The sequence below is a fragment of the Chamaea fasciata genome, unplaced genomic scaffold (assembly GCF_029207755.1).
Source record: "Chamaea fasciata isolate MVZ Bird 193981 ecotype frontalis unplaced genomic scaffold, bChaFas1.0.hap1 SCAF_12, whole genome shotgun sequence".
NCBI lineage: Eukaryota > Metazoa > Chordata > Aves > Passeriformes > Sylviidae > Chamaea > Chamaea fasciata.
This window is the reverse complement of record NW_027094097.1, coordinates 12374986-12392736: the sequence shown is the minus strand read 5'-3', so window position 1 is coordinate 12392736 and position 17751 is coordinate 12374986. Positions and strand designations below refer to the sequence as shown.

The 17751-nt window shown below is 39.2% G+C and overlaps 1 protein-coding gene across 1 annotated transcript; it reads right to left on the bottom strand.

Moving 5' to 3' along the window:
- Positions 1-2980: 2980 nt before the first annotated feature.
- On the bottom strand, positions 2981-17184 carry BCO1 (beta-carotene oxygenase 1). Its single transcript, XM_066194666.1, has 11 exons — positions 17061-17184; positions 14158-14286; positions 12723-12852; positions 11342-11489; positions 10327-10474; positions 9139-9359; positions 8034-8291; positions 6823-6925; positions 6119-6213; positions 4394-4505; positions 2981-4217 (listed from the first exon to the last, which is right to left on the bottom strand). The coding sequence occupies exons 1-11, from the start codon at positions 17122-17124 to the stop codon at positions 4045-4047; spliced, it is 1581 nt and encodes a 526-aa protein (XP_066050763.1). The 5' UTR covers positions 17125-17184; the 3' UTR covers positions 2981-4044.
- Positions 17185-17751: the final 567 nt, after the last annotated feature.

The window sequence follows — 17751 nt, the reverse complement described above, 5'->3', positions numbered from 1 at the left end:
TGTGTTCCCTGTGCTGACAGGCACAGCAGCACTGGGATCTCCCAGCCTCTGGAGCACCCAAATGGATGTCATGCTACCCATCCCTTCACTGGGAAAATAACGTTTTCAGAGGGTCTGATCTAGTAAAGCTATGGTGGGTGACATGCTTTTATTGCTCTCATTCCTTGCATTTCAGTGGAATGTAACAAAATTCTATCATTCCTTCAGTTTGATGGCGTCTCCAAATCATTTTACCACTTTGGAAAATGAATTAGGGTATCTGGAAGTGACCCCGTAGGAAACAGAAATCAATGCCTTCACAAAGGCAGCCCTGTGCTTTTTCAGCTGGACACAATGCTGGTTTGTTCTGCAGCTGGGACATCCTGACACATCACCCAGCAGCCCAAACCCTGCACCCAGGGCCTGCGTGAAGAGTGTGCTCAGCCCTGTTGGAGCCAGGCTTTACAGCTGATCCCTTGCTGAAATGCTCCCTGACTTCTCTCTCCCTGGAGAGGGGTCACAGGGTGGAACACTGTGCTGCAGCTTTGTTGTGCAGCCCTGAACAAGAGCTTTAGAAGCAGAGGGTGTAGGACAGAAGGCCTAAACCCACAGCAACGTGGGTGAAACACCAGCAGCTCTGCAACACTTGCCATCGTACATACCCATTTACAAATATTAGAAGGCCACTTTTTCTTGCTTGGGTGTAATTATCCAGGATGTCAGGCGTAGGTTGAGGATCCAGAGGACACATCCTCAGCTCTCTTTGAGGGCAATGAAGGCAGAGAGCCTTCACTGCTCCTTGGCTGCAGGGGAAGGATGTATTTTGCTTGTCATTAATACTCAGGTAATTGAAGAGCCCAGGGAGCAGTGGTTTAAATTATTGCAAAAGCTGTCATTGAGTGGCCTGGTTATTTGAAGAAAGACACTGGTGTGTTTCCCTGCCACCTGCACAGATTGTTACAGAGGAAAACATTGTTGCATTTCTGGTTTTTAATGTGTCCTGGTAAACACTGTTTCTGCTTCTTCCTGCTGCTTATGTGGGGCAATGGGACAAGGTGTAACACATAATATCCAGTTCCAGAGAGCAAATTCATTGTTATACCTTGTTATTTGTTCCATTTAATGGGTGTATTAACAAAAAAAAAAAAACCAAACCACAAAACAACAACAACAACAAAAGCTAGACCAAACCAACTACAAACCAAACCACTCTATCAAGGTCCATTTGTAGCATCTCTGAGGTAATTAATTATATGTATGCATACCCGTGGCCTGGTTCTCTCACTCAACTATGTATTTTTATTTTAATGGAGATACTTATCTTTACTATTTTTTATTTGCAGTCACCCCATCTAGATTTGTGTTAAGCCATTATTATAATAATTCCATGAATTTTGTTGGGCTAATTTATGACTTAAATTGGTGCAAACCCTTGGTATTTCATTTATAGCAAAGGGTGTCAGAAGCAAACCAAATGACACTCATTACCACGTGCCAGGTTACCACATAAAAAAAACCCCTACAAGTCTTGCAGCCACTTGGCAAAGCATATCTGCATTTCCCCTTGCTTCTGTCAGCCTGGAAATGATAGTGTGTTACCATATGCAGGGTAAATATTTCATCAGATTGGTATTGCAACCACTAAAAACATTCCTGAACAAATTTGTGATTAGCTGTATGGTTTTATTCCTATTGTCTCTGCTGCAGGAGGATCCTGGGATTAGCAAATGTAGATTTACATCACCGTTTTTCTCCTCAGGTTGACTACAAACTTAATGCTAATCCAATCCTGTGTAGTACTGACCAAGGGAATATGGCACATCTAATTTAAAAAAATCATACCCCAAGACAAGTTCCAATCATTTATTTTCTGCATTATTTCTACAGGAATGTAAATAACACATTTGCTTTCTTAGACTACAGGTTGTTTTTATGATGAGTGTATCCCCTACCCTGTCATCTCTACCCGTAAAAATTATCTCCTCAGAAGTCAAGCAACTCCTGTATCCAAACCCATGATCATCCACAAACAACCCTGTGAGTACTGCAGAAGAAATTCTGGAGAAGAAACTCCTAGAAGGAAATCAGTAATAATGGCTGGACTTTTGATTCATTGCCACCTCGTAATTCTAGAAATGTATTTGTGGACATTTTTTAAATCCAGACTTTTTCATATGAAAAGAAACAGAGCTCGTGTCTGTTGCCAATATCACAAGTCAGTCGTCTCTTCCAGTACTGGTTCCATATTATTTACAAAAATGGAATGAAATTTCTTTGTTAGACGATAAAGTGCTATTAAACACTAATGGTAATGTGCCTTAAAAACACTAAAAGTGACTATTTCTGCAGACACACCTTACTGAAGTGCTTATTTCCATTTTATGGAGCATGTAAACATTTGAAAGCCCAAACCTGCATGTTTTAACTAGATCTGACCACAGTTTTGGGGTTTTTTACATTAAAAATAGCCTGTATGCCTTTATCCTAACAAAGTGCAATGACTTAAGCAGAGGAACAGAGCAGACAGGAACTACAGATTGTGTTGGTTCAGTTCCTGCTCTGACACAAACACCTTAGGTAATCACAAACAGGTCACCAAACACAGATTCTCAGGTGGTTGGGGGGTAGTACATGTCAACAATTTCATTCTGTTTCCTTCCCATGAAACACTGTGAGCAGCACAGGCACTGAGGGAATGTGTGTGTCAAAGTGAGAGGCACCTGAGTTGTGTGATGATACAGACAGACCAGATGAACACCCGAAATGGATGGATGTGCACCTGGTTTTCTCCGTCAGTAAAGATGCTTCCAACAGCAAAGATGTCTACCATGAGAAAATACAATTCAAAGCAGAAAAAGCTCTCACTTAAGGAAAAGTCAATACCTCAAATCAGGAATACACTCAGGGGGGTAAGAAATGCCATTTCTGTAACACAACCCATCACATTGTGCTTGGCACTTGAACTTTATGTTGAAATGTACTTTTTAATTGCGATTGGGAGTGAGAGTTGTGCACTTTTATTAGAAAGCATCTGGTACAGAAAAGGATAAACATGTGTGAGAACACGGATACTCCTAAGCAGTCATAAGGCAAATGCTTAATTATGGCAATAACACCTTCTTAGTTTCAGCTACTGTGGGGTTCAGATGAGGCCTAAATTAGATCTTTCACTCTTTCTCTGAACTATTTGTTGCCCATGTGTGTCTGAGTTCTGCTTGAATACACTCATTCACATACATACTGCCATTAACAGAGACTAGTGGCAATAGCAAATGCTACCATTCTTCTTATCTTTTACACAATGTAATCATCAAATTACGTGAAATGCCATGGCAGATATTCTGCCCAAGGAAAACTGATTTAAATACAAACTACTTAAGACTGAATGTCACTAAAGTATAATTGAATGCTACATATAACCATGTACTCTATTTCAATAAAGTCACTTGATTCTGTCAACATAAAAGCAAAAAATACACCATGAAATTAGTAGAAAAGCTGGGGGAGGTTAGGTTTTGGATAAGAAAAATGTAGCACCTCAGCATAATACTTTGGTTATGGTAGAGATTAAGAAATCAAGCACCAAGAGAATACATTGCCATGAATTATTGGTATCATGGTAGAGAGTTTAACATGAGGTTTTCTGGCAGGAGACAACTTTCATTGTCAGCTGCAGTCTTGCAACAGCCCTTGGAAGTTACATGACCTGCAGACATGTGACTCATGCCATGTGTCACCCTATGAATACAGTACTTCATTTGCTCAGAAAGCTTTGTTCTACTCAAATAAAACATTTCTTGTTACCTTTGTCTCCTATTCCTTGCCCCACAAGCTGTATTCAACATTAGCACTTCATATTGATAATTCTTCTTTCGGAATAGTGATATACCAGTTTTGCACACAATAATTTGTAATAAAGTCATTTCTGTCTCTTTTAAGAGATTTTGTGTAGGTATTGAGGAGGTTATAATTAGTAATTTTTTATAAGAGAAGGCTTTTCCTGGAGGATATTATCCCACATTCAGCAGCAGGTTATGTCAGTCTGTGCAATACAGCAAATAGATTTTACTCAGTCTCAGTTTTCATGGCTTGCTGTGGTATAAACATTCCGTGCAGGTCCATATGCATTTCTACATTTACTGTGGCTCGACATAGCTCTGTGAAGGTTTTAGCATCCAAGACAAGTAGGAAGGGTGGATCCTTTGGATCAGTCTTCACAACACAGGTCAGAACAACACCTGTGACATACAAATGAAGAATTAGAAGCATATAAAAGTTTCACTAAGCAGAAAAGATAACCCCATCTCAAAGTGGAAGCATCAACCCAACTTTCTTGACTGAAAATATTGAAACTTATAACATTTAATACAAAACTCATGTAACCCCAGCTTTCAGAACGTTGTCATTATTTTACCATCATCCTCTTCTTTTGCATCAGGTCTGGGAACGAAAACAGGCTCGGATGGCCAGCAGTCATCCTGTCCCCAGTGGAGCATTTCCTTTGTCTGGGTATTAAATTTTGCAATCTAAATGGTTGTGACAAGAAAAGAAAAATGTCAGTGACCCTGACAGTGGCTTTTTCTGAAGGTACAACATGAACAGATGGCTGGCAGGGGGGAAATAATGCTAAGTGTTAAGGCAGGTATCATCACAAGATAAAACACCTGGAAAATGTTAAATTTTGGAGTCACATTTTATGGCTGCATAATCACACAATCATTTCATTTAATTAGATTACAATTGCACTTTGCATTTACAGGTGTTTAATAGTTCACAAATGCTAACAGGTCACAAGAGTCTCATCACTGAAGTAATGCCCCTCACTGCAGAGAGTCCAAGACACAGAATATTTAAGTGACTTGTCCCAATTCACTGAGATTCTGTAGTAAAGCAGGAAGCAGGACTTAAACTTGCCATTTTCTAATCCTGTTTTTTTTTTCTTTTATTGCTACTTCCATATTCCTCAAGGCCTTCTGTTGTGCAGTAGGGTACATATGCCAGAAGAAAGGCTGTTCCTAGTGAGGTGTAAAAATTAAACCAGTGAGGCAGACACTGGTGTTTACTGAAGGAACAGAGTGTGGATTTTCATCCCACTGAGTGGCCAGACCAATGGCCAGAGGGGAGACCTGGCATTTTTAGTTCACTTCCATTAAGGCCTTTTCTCTACACATAGAGATGCAGTTCTATTCTTCTCCATTTTGATCTTTTGCCAAAAATACGTTTACACAGAAGTGAAACCATTCAAATTACTAGAGGAAGAATTAAAAAGAATTCTCTCTTCTAGCCAAGATGACAGCACTTTCACTGACAGACTTTACCTAAGGATTAGGTTGTTGTGCTTGCATTCATTAAACTGCAACTAATGTGAAAGAAGATCCTCCTACCAGCATTTTTTATTATATTTGAGACAAGCAGACATTATCTACACTGTAAATCATGAACTTGCAGATTTGTTTGCATTATTGTCAGATGTACTGCAATAAGTTTTCTTGCATCATGCGGAAATCCAGCTTTATTTTGTAATCAGTTGTGGTAGTTATATGCAAGAACCAACAGTGACTTCAATTTGCACTGCCTTGTAGTCACAGAATAAGAATTGTAAAGAGTGAGTTTGTCCATATAATACTTAAACATTGAAATCTAAATACTTTTCCTTTTAATCCATTTGTACTCCAGGCTGTCTCCTGGCATCCTGCACATGTAAACAAAGCATTTGCTGGCTCTAATAGAGAACTAGCCAGCAAAATAGAAATCCTCCCCAAAATTAGGTATTGTTGTAATATTTAAAATGTATTAGGTAGTTTTGCAATATCTTATTTTTATGTTAGGCTTCCTAAAGGGAAAAATATTAAATATATAAATGTGAATTATATTTCTTTTTCCTACTCTCTCCATTGTAGTTCCTGGCACATCACAGAAGGTTCAGCCCAATTTAGCAGAGAAGTGAGGGTCTCACTAACTATTCAAGAGACTTTCATGGAATATAAAGCTGGAGTAAGAAGCTTGAGTTTATGAATACTTTATGAGGGAAATGGTACAAAATTAACTTTTCCTTATGAGAATTTAGGCATTTCATGTTTCTTTGCATGTAAATGACCCACCAATGGAAAAACACTGACTTTATAAATGTTAATTATACCTTTGTAGGAACTGGACTCCACTGGACTTGTGTTGCAAAGACATACTTGTACTTTTTGCCATTATAGTCATAGTTGATGCGGGGCAGTTCTATCCCTGCGTAAAATAAAGTTCAAGACTTAGGAACAAGACAAGAGAAAACACCTCAAATGTACATCCATATAGACACACCAATCTTCAGGAAGTTTTGCCCTGTAAAAAACCTTGACACTACTTAAGTAAGGTGTTGTCTAGACTTTGAATGTCTGAATTTCTAAGAATCTGAAGACGGGTATTAATAAAAGTAAGCCAGGGCTATTAGTTCAAAAGGCAACAATTTTTCATTCTTAGGGATTCATTAGACTGGAATTTATGAGGGTTTTTCTGGTTTGTTTGGTTTTTTTCTTTCTTTATAAATACATGACATGAACAACTGGGATAGAATTGGAGGCTGCCGTTCAAAGAAATTACTCTCACCTTAGGTAATTACATATTTACATATTCCTGTTATTATCCCCTGATAAAAGGTTAAAAATCCTCTTTCAGAGGCAATCTTTATAAAACACAGCTAAATTTGAACTACTACTTATAACAGACTTATTTAACTAAAATTACTCTTTTAACAAGTAGATTTGCAAGATATATTAATAATTGTGAGGTCAGACTTGGAATCCTGTATTAATACAAAACTGATGTAGCATCACATATTTAAAGGATGTGTCTCACCTTCACATAGTATTTCAGGTTGGCAATAGATGTTTCCATCTTTCTCCTTTACAGCAGTTGCAGTAGAGGGAAGTGTGACCAAATTAGAATCCATTGCAGCATCCTGGAAGAGACAAATGCTGGAAAAGTCATGGATCTCTAAACATATGCTTCTAAGTTAGATTTTTATCAGGTTTGATATTAATATTAACAATTTGGGGATTAAAAAAACAAGCTTCCAGAAGATCCTTCTTATGGCATTTTAGATTCTGAGGTTTTCATTAGAAATCTTGTTGCACTCAGAGTATTTTAATATAACATAGAAGAATACTTTTGAATCACACTGAGTCTTTAGAAATGTTTAGATACACATGGCTGTGATCCAGAAGTACCATAAATTTAAGAATTTAACAAATGAAGATGGGTTTCAAGGAACAAGGTATCAAATTTTCACTGAAAGTTACCAAGGTTAGGTTTTTGCACCTCCTAAAAATCAAGTACAAAAATAGGTGTGATATACTCTGCAATGTCCTACTGCTGAATTCTTAAGATTGCAGAACAGCTGGTGTGATCCAACACATCCTTTGTCATGCTGCAGAGCTGTTTCTGAGACAAGAACAGAGCAGCAAGGTTCTAGGATGTAGAAAGAAAAAACTAATATCCATTCCAAAGGTGCCAGGCAGAAACTTGCCCAAGTTGCTGGGCAGTTTAAAATCTTCCCTGCAAACAATGATGTAAAGTGATGCTTTAAATTAAACTGAAAGATAAAATCTTTTCTCTTCCTGCTATATATCACACTTAAATGAAATCTTCTAGTTTTAATTGAACCATTGCACCACTTGGGAGCACATGTGTATTGTATGTGGGCTTCCAGTGAAGTGGAAGAAAGAGGTTGTGCAAAACCTCATGCATGCCCTTGCAGTTAACAGCCAATATCTGCTTGTATTTGATGGAATTTAACGAATAATCTCATTGGGAAGAAACTGACATGTTCTTCACAGCCCTGTTCTCCAGAGTGGATGCTGTAAGAACCAGGATCCATAACCATGCCCAGTTCCCCATAGGCACTTCCCACAGGACACACAAAAATCAAACCTTCCGTATGCTTTGGGCATCACAGAATCAGAAATTTGCACATAAGAGCTGGCAACTAATAATGTACCCATTATTCACACCTGATGTACTTTAAATTACAGATCAAAGAATAGGTTAAAAAGTAATTTTCTTTCTACCTTGTCACACTGCAGAGGAACCACAAATCTTTTGCAGGTTGGTATGGAGGTAAGTTTGACGTTCTCTTCAAAGTCTTTACCCAGGTTTTTTAAATAAAACATGTCATATAAGCTATTGTCTGTATAGGCAATAATATCAAAAATAATGTGGCCATCCTCTTCATAAGCATTTACATGGTGAAAAAACACCATAGCATCGGTGTAAAACTTGGTGGGCACTTCTTTTTTAGTCTTCCTGTCTATAAAGTGAAACCAAGTCTGGAAGAGAGAAAACATTTTAAACATTCATAATCAGCAAATAGTTATTTAGAAAACTATTTTCTAATGGTAACCATCAATATTCTGTCACTGTGTGTTTGTACTGAAGGATATTAAGAACTCAGGGTTTGCTGCTAGGAGACAAGGAGTTCCATCCTGAAGAAAACACAGCAGTAAAATGAGTGTGGGACACCTTCAAGCTCATTTTACTGTTGCAAATTATTATTTGGGCTAGGGTGAGGATTGAAGTTTTCCAGAAAAACCTGGAAAATCCCCTACTCTCTTTTTAAGTTAAATAAATCTGGCTTGGTCGAGATTTTCTGTGGTGCGGGTGCCCTGTACCTCAGCAAGTCCCATGTGTTTATGCCCAGAGCATGTTGAAATAAGATCCTTAGAAAACAGTTTTTCCCTCAGTTTCCACAGTGAAAGACTCTTCTTTTGTTCAGGGCAGGCTTTTCCACCAGTCTGGCTCTCCAGCACAAACAGTGCACGTGGAGCAGATCTCATCCACCACAGACAGAATTTTGTTTGAACCAGGAGCAACTGGATCTGTCTTGGATGCTAGTGCAGATTGGAATTTCTTTGCTAGCAGTATTTCTAGCAATGCCAAATTATCCTCTCTCTCAAGAGCTTCAGCATCATATACTTATTTGAGAAATTTCTGGATATGGGAGACAGTATTCCAAAACACCTTCTAAAAAAACTGTGCAACATGAAAGTCAAAGTTTGGAAAAAAAAAAAAAAAAAAAAAGTGACTACTGAAATGAATGAAGCAGATGAAAAACAGAACAGTGTGGAAGAGGTCACTGGCCTGCCTGACTCCATTGCTCGGCAGTAGGAAAAGTACCTTATCATCCTTATTAAAGGCCAGGCAGGAAGCCCAGCTCACACCTCGGATGTAAGCAGTTGCCATTTTGACAATATCCAGTCTGAAGGGCTGCTCTATGAAGATAATGTAATTCTCTGTGAGTCCAAAGCTGTGGTAGTAGCTGGGGTGGAGCAGAGAGCGAGAAGGGATGGAGCAAACCACTTCCAGGTGCTTGAAACAAGATTTCTTCTTTTCTTGTTCTGAAGATGAATGATAAAAATTAAAATTATATTTCTAATAAATTCCATTCCAAACTTGTACTTTGGAATGTGCTCCTTGTTCTCCCAGGCACGGAAGAACTGGTTCCTCTGAGTTTTATTTGCATTTTCCTGTTAAGAAATTGTTTGTTTACTCCTGTATAATTAACATAGAACTTTGCATGCAGGAAACAACGCAGTGAAATCACACTGCTGGATCCATTCAGGCACAGCCCCCTCGTCTTGGGATTTGATTCCACTGATTACTGTCTTCAGAAGTCCCAGCACGGAGGAGAAATATGTTTAATGAAATCAGCAGCTTTAAAAAGGGGTTCAAATGCCTCCGTGTTTTTTAACTTCTAAGGAGATGTTCCCAAATTTGAGCTCCAGCTAGAAATTGCAAACTGGTCTTTCAGCAGTGGAAGGCCTCTCGATTGTTCAAGGAGGGACAGGCAGCACAATAGCAGCTGATTTTCAACAACACACAGCAAAAAAAGATCCTGAAGGAAAAGGAGCAAGGGATTTACTCTGTGAACTATGGACAGCATTTCAGCAAGGGCCAATGTTGGCCAGGCTAGAGAGGAATTAACTCTATATTAGGTTTTATTTGGTGTCATGCTTCCCTATAATTATAGTATCAGCACTTTAAGAAAATTTTCATTTACAAAGAAATTAAAATTTTCAACTTCAAATTATATGTACTGCCCTATAGAGAAAACTGCTTTTGATTCTTCATCTAAAAGTTAGATTCTTCCTACTGAAACACCCTATTTACACAGTACTCAAGAAGAGCCTTTGTAATAGCACATGCCCAGACAGGCTAAGCAGTTAATATGAAGTTCACAATAGGTTGAAATTAAGAAAATTAACACCATGGGTTACTAGAACAGCTGTATCACCACCCTTGCCCTTTGAAGAAAAAAAATTGCTAACAAGTTTCTAGAAAACACCAGTAACAGATATATCTTACCCGGTACAGAGGAAGGAATCTTAAATAGAAGGTATTTTGTCTTCCCTTTATCAACTATTGAAGTGCCCATGTTGAGAACATTTCCAGCACTGTCATAGTGGGGGTGAGAAGTTGCCACATTTACAGCTACATATTTGTTGTAGTCAACCTGGAAAATGATACAGTAAGAGATTTGAGAGATGTGTAAGAGAATGAAAATTGATCTCAGCTAACACCACAAACCCACCAGGTATTTAGCCCTGGCAGCCTTACATTGGGACCCCACTTACAAGTGGCTTTGAAAATTAAATAATTAAACCAAATGACTTGTCTAGTGCTTCAAATGATTTCCTTATTCAAGGCTAAAAGAAGTTACAGAATCTGAATTACAGCCACTTCTCTCTTGAAGCCACATAACATCGGGGAGGATTAGCTAAGCAAGGTATTCTGCAAATGCCCGTTTCACCCTGAAAGCACTTTATTTAACAGGGGTGTCTGGCAATCTGCTGGAGTAAAAAGATTTCTATTTTATCTAAAGCTTGGAAATTGTACTCAAACTGTAGTGCAGGCTAGAAAAAAAATAATTTTATATATTTCAATATCTCAAGTTCTCATTTTAATAATTAAATAATATCTTACATAAGGTCCTTAAAAATAGTCATATAACTGACCTACTGATTTTTTAATTATGTAAATAATTTTATAACTACAGATACATAATAATGGCAATCATCCAAAATAGTCATGTAACTGTGCTATTATTCCTGCAACCTTCCTAGATTATGTACAAGTGAAATTGCTCAGAGGCCAGCTTTTCCCAAACTAAACAGGATTTAAATTTGAACTCATGAGTACATAAAAGATATCTTTTATCTTTTGGTCTCTTCACTATTTCACTTCACCACAATTTCAAAAGTAAGGCAACAGTAGAAGAAAAGTATTTTGTGTCCTGAACATGTTAAAGGATCCTTATGAATCAGCCTGAAATTTATTCATCAGCAGACAAGGAACCAGCATGACAGATGGTGGTTTGTACCTTCTCCAATGTCTCCAGAGTCTCTGGATTAATTTTCCTGATGAAGTTAGTCTCGCCAGTAGCATAAAAATCATCCCCAGCTTTCATAATGTTGATCAGACAGTTGTCAGTGAACTCAGGAATGGTGTGAGACAAATAGGAGAATGCCCTGTCCAGAGGGAAATTTCATTAGAGCCGTGGAAGCCGGAGCTGCCTTTCCCCCACACGGAGCACAAGTGACCCTGCAGTGCCACAGACCTGGGGCTGCCCCTCCCTGCTGTGCCCACTCCTGGCAGCTCCCTGGAGAGGGTGGGAAAGCAGAGGAGATCGACTTCCCCAATGCCCTTGGCCTGGCTGAGGGTTAAGGACATGCAAGTAACAGTTTTTCCACACACAAATGGGCATCCAGGCCCATTCCCGCTGTCAGCTCTAGGACATGCACTGGTTTATCAGGATGGGCTAATTACACACTCTGCTGTGCCTATCTTGGGAAAATTTGGCCTACCAGTCCCTACCTAAAAGCTGGTAGGTTTTTCAGTGTATGCCTTCATAAAATAGATGCAGTCATATACTCAGCAATGGAATATTTTTGTTCCCAGTGTTATTCCGTATTACAATTCTGATTTCAAAGAAGATTGAACTTCACATAGGCTTGACATTTTGCTTTATCATTGTATGATTTCATCATAGTCACTAGAAGCCAAGACAAAGTTGTTTTTGAACTAAAAATGCCAAAGTTACTCTATTGCTATTGGAAGAAGGAAGAAAATTCCATCTCAGGGGGACAACTTACAACATATCAGCTCTTTTGCAGTAACTGTCTGAGTATGTGTCCTTACCAAATATCAGGTTTGAGGTCACTGGAGGTAGTTCAGTGACAAGTAGGACAGAAGGGTGACCTATTTGCACTTGCTAGAGAATCCCTACAGCCAATTTTACAGGACCAAGGATAACATGATGGCCTATACTTCACCTTTCTGTTAAACCATCTTTATTCAAAAGGTTTTTTCTGATTTTTTTTGTAGTTATTGGTGCTTATCTTTTTTTGTTGAATAGACTGTGCATTAATAACTTCCCCATCTCTAAATATTTTTCTTTCTTGCTGCTTCTCTCCTTGCAGAGCATCAAAATGTCTCACACTGGAGAAAGATGTTTGTTTTTTATATAATCTACTTGTGTCACTGAATAAAGCAGCAAATATTGGTGATAAACTTAATTTAAAGTATTTGCCTTAGACTAACCCATAGGCAGTACATATCTCTTGGTCTTTCCAATGTGCAGCAATTGTAAATTTACAATTCAACTGTTGTATCTGTACATATGTGTCAAGGGTAAACAGAAAGACATCTGTGCTGAAGAGAGAAGTGGATAGAAGAATCTTGTTGGGAAAAGCATTGCTTACTTGGCAAATATGTTTTTGCATGGATCTGGATAAGCCATAGTCCCAAACTCAGACACCACAATTCTGTTTGCTTCTATGTTGCAGTTGTATGTGTCACTCCGGAGATACTTGCTTCTGTAGTAAACTTCACCTGAGGAGGAACAAACAGGTTTCAATCACATTTTATACTTAGTCCTTCAAAAACTTAGCACAGGTAGAGCCAGAGTTTCTCAAGCAGCTGTCCTTTAGCTAGCAATGGAATGAAACCAACAATGTCCTCAACTCCCTGTTTTAAAGGATTTATGGCTGCTGAGATTGGTAATAATTTGTCAAGATTCCCTGACTCCCAGTAGTAATACTGGGGAACTTTTGAGGGGAAAGGAGGGATTTGGATAAACTGTTCCAGAAAATAAAGCAATGTGTGCAAAAACGATTAATTATACAATCCATGTATGGGTGGTGAAAAATCTCCTGCATTGGCAAAATATAGTTATGGGAGTAACAGATTGCTTGAAGGAATGAACAGTTTAATGAATTACTATACTTGAAGGAACTGAGCTCTGTTTGCTTTAGGTAAATAAGATATACTGGCAATTTTAAAAATACTGATTGTTTCTTCAGAGGTTATTTTGTTTTGTAGAGCTGGACAGCCTAGAAATCCTGCAATGGCGTTAAAAGCTTCCAATCACAGAAATGGGAACTAAAAAGTAAATACTAGGATTAGAGGATAACAGGAGCCAATCCCATTTTTTTATAGATACATATTTTTTGCCACAAGGATCCAGATGTAAACCATCCTGTCTCACACTATGTAACAGCTGAATGGGTGAAAAATGTTTTAACTGAAAAAAAAAATTGAATTAAGATAGATAGCTGCCTGATTTTCCTCCATAAGGATGACAAGCAGGAGGAGGGGCTGTGGGGCGTCAAATGTACTGAGGTTTTATGTGTGAAGTGACACAGTGGCCCAGTTTCTCTCCTGGCAGCTGTTATAGCTGCAACCAAATCCCAAAAGAGGAGTGCTGGTCCTCCCTGAAACTGGCCTGTTCACCCACAGCAGAATGGCCTCTGGGCACTCCAAGACTTGTGGCTGCTCCTTTCCAAACAACAGAGGTTTTCTTGCCCCCGGTGGAAAGCAAAGGCTGCCCTGCAGTGACCTGCCCAGAGCTGGGTTTGTGCTGTCCTGGGGTGACAGCAGCACTGAACTTGGGCACAGCAGAAGAAAGGACAATGCAACATCTCCCTGCAAACAGCCCTGCAGAGATATTCCAGCTGTGCTGGGAAGGGTCAGGTGTCAGGGGGTGTGAGGAGAGACTTCCCCCACAGCAGCCCCCCCTCACACACCACTGCAGACAAAACCCACAACACTCCAATCCAGCTCAGAAGAGAATTAGCAATGTAAGGCACCAAAACGTGGGTTGTTGAGTTCCTTTCAATCCATTGTGCAACAACTTACCATTTTTAAATGTAAAGCTGTGCAGCAGAGCCAGGCCATCAAACCAGTGGTTGTACTTGCTGTCCCCTATGGTGTGCATCCCTGGGCCATTTCGGAGCAGTATCCCTTGTAACCAAGAGGGCAACTGCCCTATAAATAGGAAAGAGTTACCTGAATCATTCATTTAGGCAAGGAGAATGTTCTAGGACAGTTTTCCTAAAGGCAGAGGCTTCACGTAGTCAGACAGACTGTAGGTGTGTTGAGATTTGCAGTACCATATCATGATATTTGAGTTTGGGTTAACTAAAATTTCCCCTACTCAAAAATGTGGCACTAGTGATGTTCTGCATGACTATTGCTATTGGAGATTACTATAAGAAAATGAGATTGCTGGAATGTAATTTGTTAATTATCAGGAAGTAAATAAAATTGGACCTTTCCTTCCTGCATTCATATTTTACAGTGACACATTTAAACCCTTGTGCTTGTGCCAGAAAAAGCTAGAGCTTATCAGAAATCAACATTTTTTTATAGGTTATATGACTTGCATTGGCTTTCAGCACATCATCTCAGAGTTCAGGCTAAATTAATTTCACTAAAAATTTCATTATTTAAGTTACACAGCATAATACAGTGTCATTTGGGAAGTGCTTTTGTGACAGTAGTCATAATGTACTTATTTGTACACAAGTAAAGTATATGAATATTGTACTGAAATTGTATAGGTGCTGTTGAGATTTGAATCACAAATATTCCTCATAAAATCCCTGCAAGAAATGCATCACCTATCACTTGACTCACGGAATAATAACAATTAAAGAATGTCAATAGGTTTAAGTAGACGAACAAAGGCATATCACATATTAGATAAAAAGCCTGATTTGCTTCTTTGTGCATATGACTCCTGAGGGAATATTTAGGATCACATACAGCTTCTCCACATAATTCCTGCACTGGGTATTGCCTTGCATGAAAAGCCCTTCACAACTTCTTTTTCTCCTTATCATTGAGTTTGTGACTCTACATTGATTATGTTGACACTTTCTTGATAAAACCACTTTACAACAGCTAGAAATGTCCTCCTATGGTCCTTAAAAATTAATTCATTCCAACCCCTGCCATGGGCAGGTCCACTAGACCATGTTGCTCAAAATCCCATCCAAACTGGCTCTGAGCAATTCCAGAGATACGGCACTATCATTAGGGCATAATTCCATTAGGGTTACAGTTCTGCAATACATGAGGTACATAAAAAATTATTAACACAATGGATGAACTTTCATCATCATTATCATCATCATCATTATTATTGCTGATGTTGTTGTTATTTTCTAGAAGAGCCTGGAAAACTAAACCTTACTTCAGTTTCTAACACAGGAAAGTCCAAAGCAATAACTATAGTATATTTTTATATATTATCATTTTGCTGGGGAAGATAAGAAAGGGAAAAAGATCTTTAAAGCACTGTGGACTTTATTCAGTTTCTAAAATTTCTGGTGCAATTCCATGTGATTTCTGACAAAAATTCAGTATGAAAAACAAGGAGCAAAGGATCATCTAGTGAGGTTTTCAGAGAATTCATCTTATTGGAAATAAGCATTTCTGAAAATCACACTAGGTACCAAATCAGCACCCAAAAGTGCTTATGAAGCTTTAAAAATGTGGACCTTATTCTTTTCTGTAATGTAGGAGGACACATTAGTGACACAGTGAAATCCCCAAATATTTGGAAATTTATTAACTATGGCAGCAACAGAATCTCAGAAAATCACATGGCTGTAGGAGAGCATGGGATAATTGCAGCCAATGTTAGAAGTCTGATCGATATTTACAGTGCACATATTGACTAGCAAGGAGCCAAAATACTGGCAGAGTTCAGGACTACCAAAATATTTTAAGAGGTCATGGTTCTCTTTTATTTTCTTTAGCAACGAAGGAATGTTTTGCATGTGTAACTTTACCTTCTCAAATATGCAGACTTCGTTCAAATAAACTATTGCATAATACAGCTCTGATACAGATCAGGTCTGATTAGTTGTTTGCAAATAACTTCATGTGTTTTGATAATAACTTGTTATCTTGAGAAAAAAAAATTGAAAAGCATAAATCCATATAAGCATAAAATAATTCAAAGGCATTAAAACAAAACACTTTATCTGACTTGACACAAAATCTTCTCCAATTCGGCCACCAAACGGAAGAGCAACAAAGCCCTGCAAGTTTGGTCATCTCTTTAAGTTTTGTACTCGGGAATGGTAGATTCCTACCATTTTTTGGACTATATATCACAAACAACACAGCCAAGATTTACTAAGTAGGGGTTCCCAGCAACAAAACTATCCTGTAGCTGTAACCAAAAAGAAGTCTTCTGTAAAGTAAAATAAATGGGGAAAAACAACAGCTTGGTCGAGTGTCATCCCTAGAGAGCCACTTTAAACTGTCTCCCCGCAGTTTCTCCTGGATTATCTTCTAAACCCTCTTCTTATCGCTACCCTGTGTCATCCTGCACTGGTGCTTTGGTACTTAGCGGTGCGGCTGGTGAAGAGCCCCGATTTCAGAGACCCTCCCCGGGAGAGCGGAGGGCAGGGCAGGGTTACGGAGAGGAGAAACCGAAAGTGTGAGCAGAGCCATGGGGGAGGGGGTGTCCCGGCTGAAATCCCGGTCTCTGCCTCACCACCAACTTCAGTGAGTCCTGTTCAAACAGACTTTCGAAAAGTACACAGAAATGCTCATGGAGTGAGAAAAATCCCCCAGTAGAGTCACAAATATTGTCTGAGATCAGTCCTTTAAACAAAATTCCCTTGCGCCTCTCTCTCATCTTCCCTTTCCAGCGGCGCCTCGGGCGAAGAAGAGTCGCAGTTTTCACGGGTTGGAAAAATACCAAAATAGCGGCTCGTCTTACGACGGATTCTTCTTTCACTTACCTTGCACCTCAGCTTTTATGGGCTCTGGGTGCTCTTCCTTATTCCTGCCATATAGCGTATCCATCTCTGGTGAAATAAACGCCCGGTGCCTGCGCTGTGCCCGGCCGCTCCCGCAGGCGCCGTTGTCCCCCCCGGTCTGGGCTGAGAACGGCTCTTTCCTTTTACATAGAAAGATAAGGTCAAAGTGCAGCTCGAGCTGGTGGCCGGTGGCTTATAGATTGACTATTTATAATAGCTGATCTTTAATCCCTAGCACATACACTCTAATTCTTGCACATTCGTATTAAAATTAACTCCTTCACTTGCTCCAAGGGGAAGGAAGAAATGTGTTAACTCTGCTGTTTGCTCCTTCTGAACCTGGCAGAGGCAGGCAGGCACAGCCAGGGGACAGCTGGAGTGGCTGAAACAAAACCTGCAGTTTTCCGGGTAAATGTTAGACACTGCTAGGGATGCTTGTCCCATTTGGCTGGTATGGAGAGGAAAAGGAATCTGCTCACTGTTCTGGATTTGGAACTTTGGGAGCAATTCAGAGCAAAGGATCGTCTTTTCCTTTCCATTCTGTGATTTTTAAAGTGGGCTGTTCTGGAAATTAACAAATTAGCACCATTGAATAGTCATGTGATGCATTCCTTCATGTACAAGCCGTTCCAGAGTCAACTGGCAGAGTGGCACATCTTTGAACTAAATATCT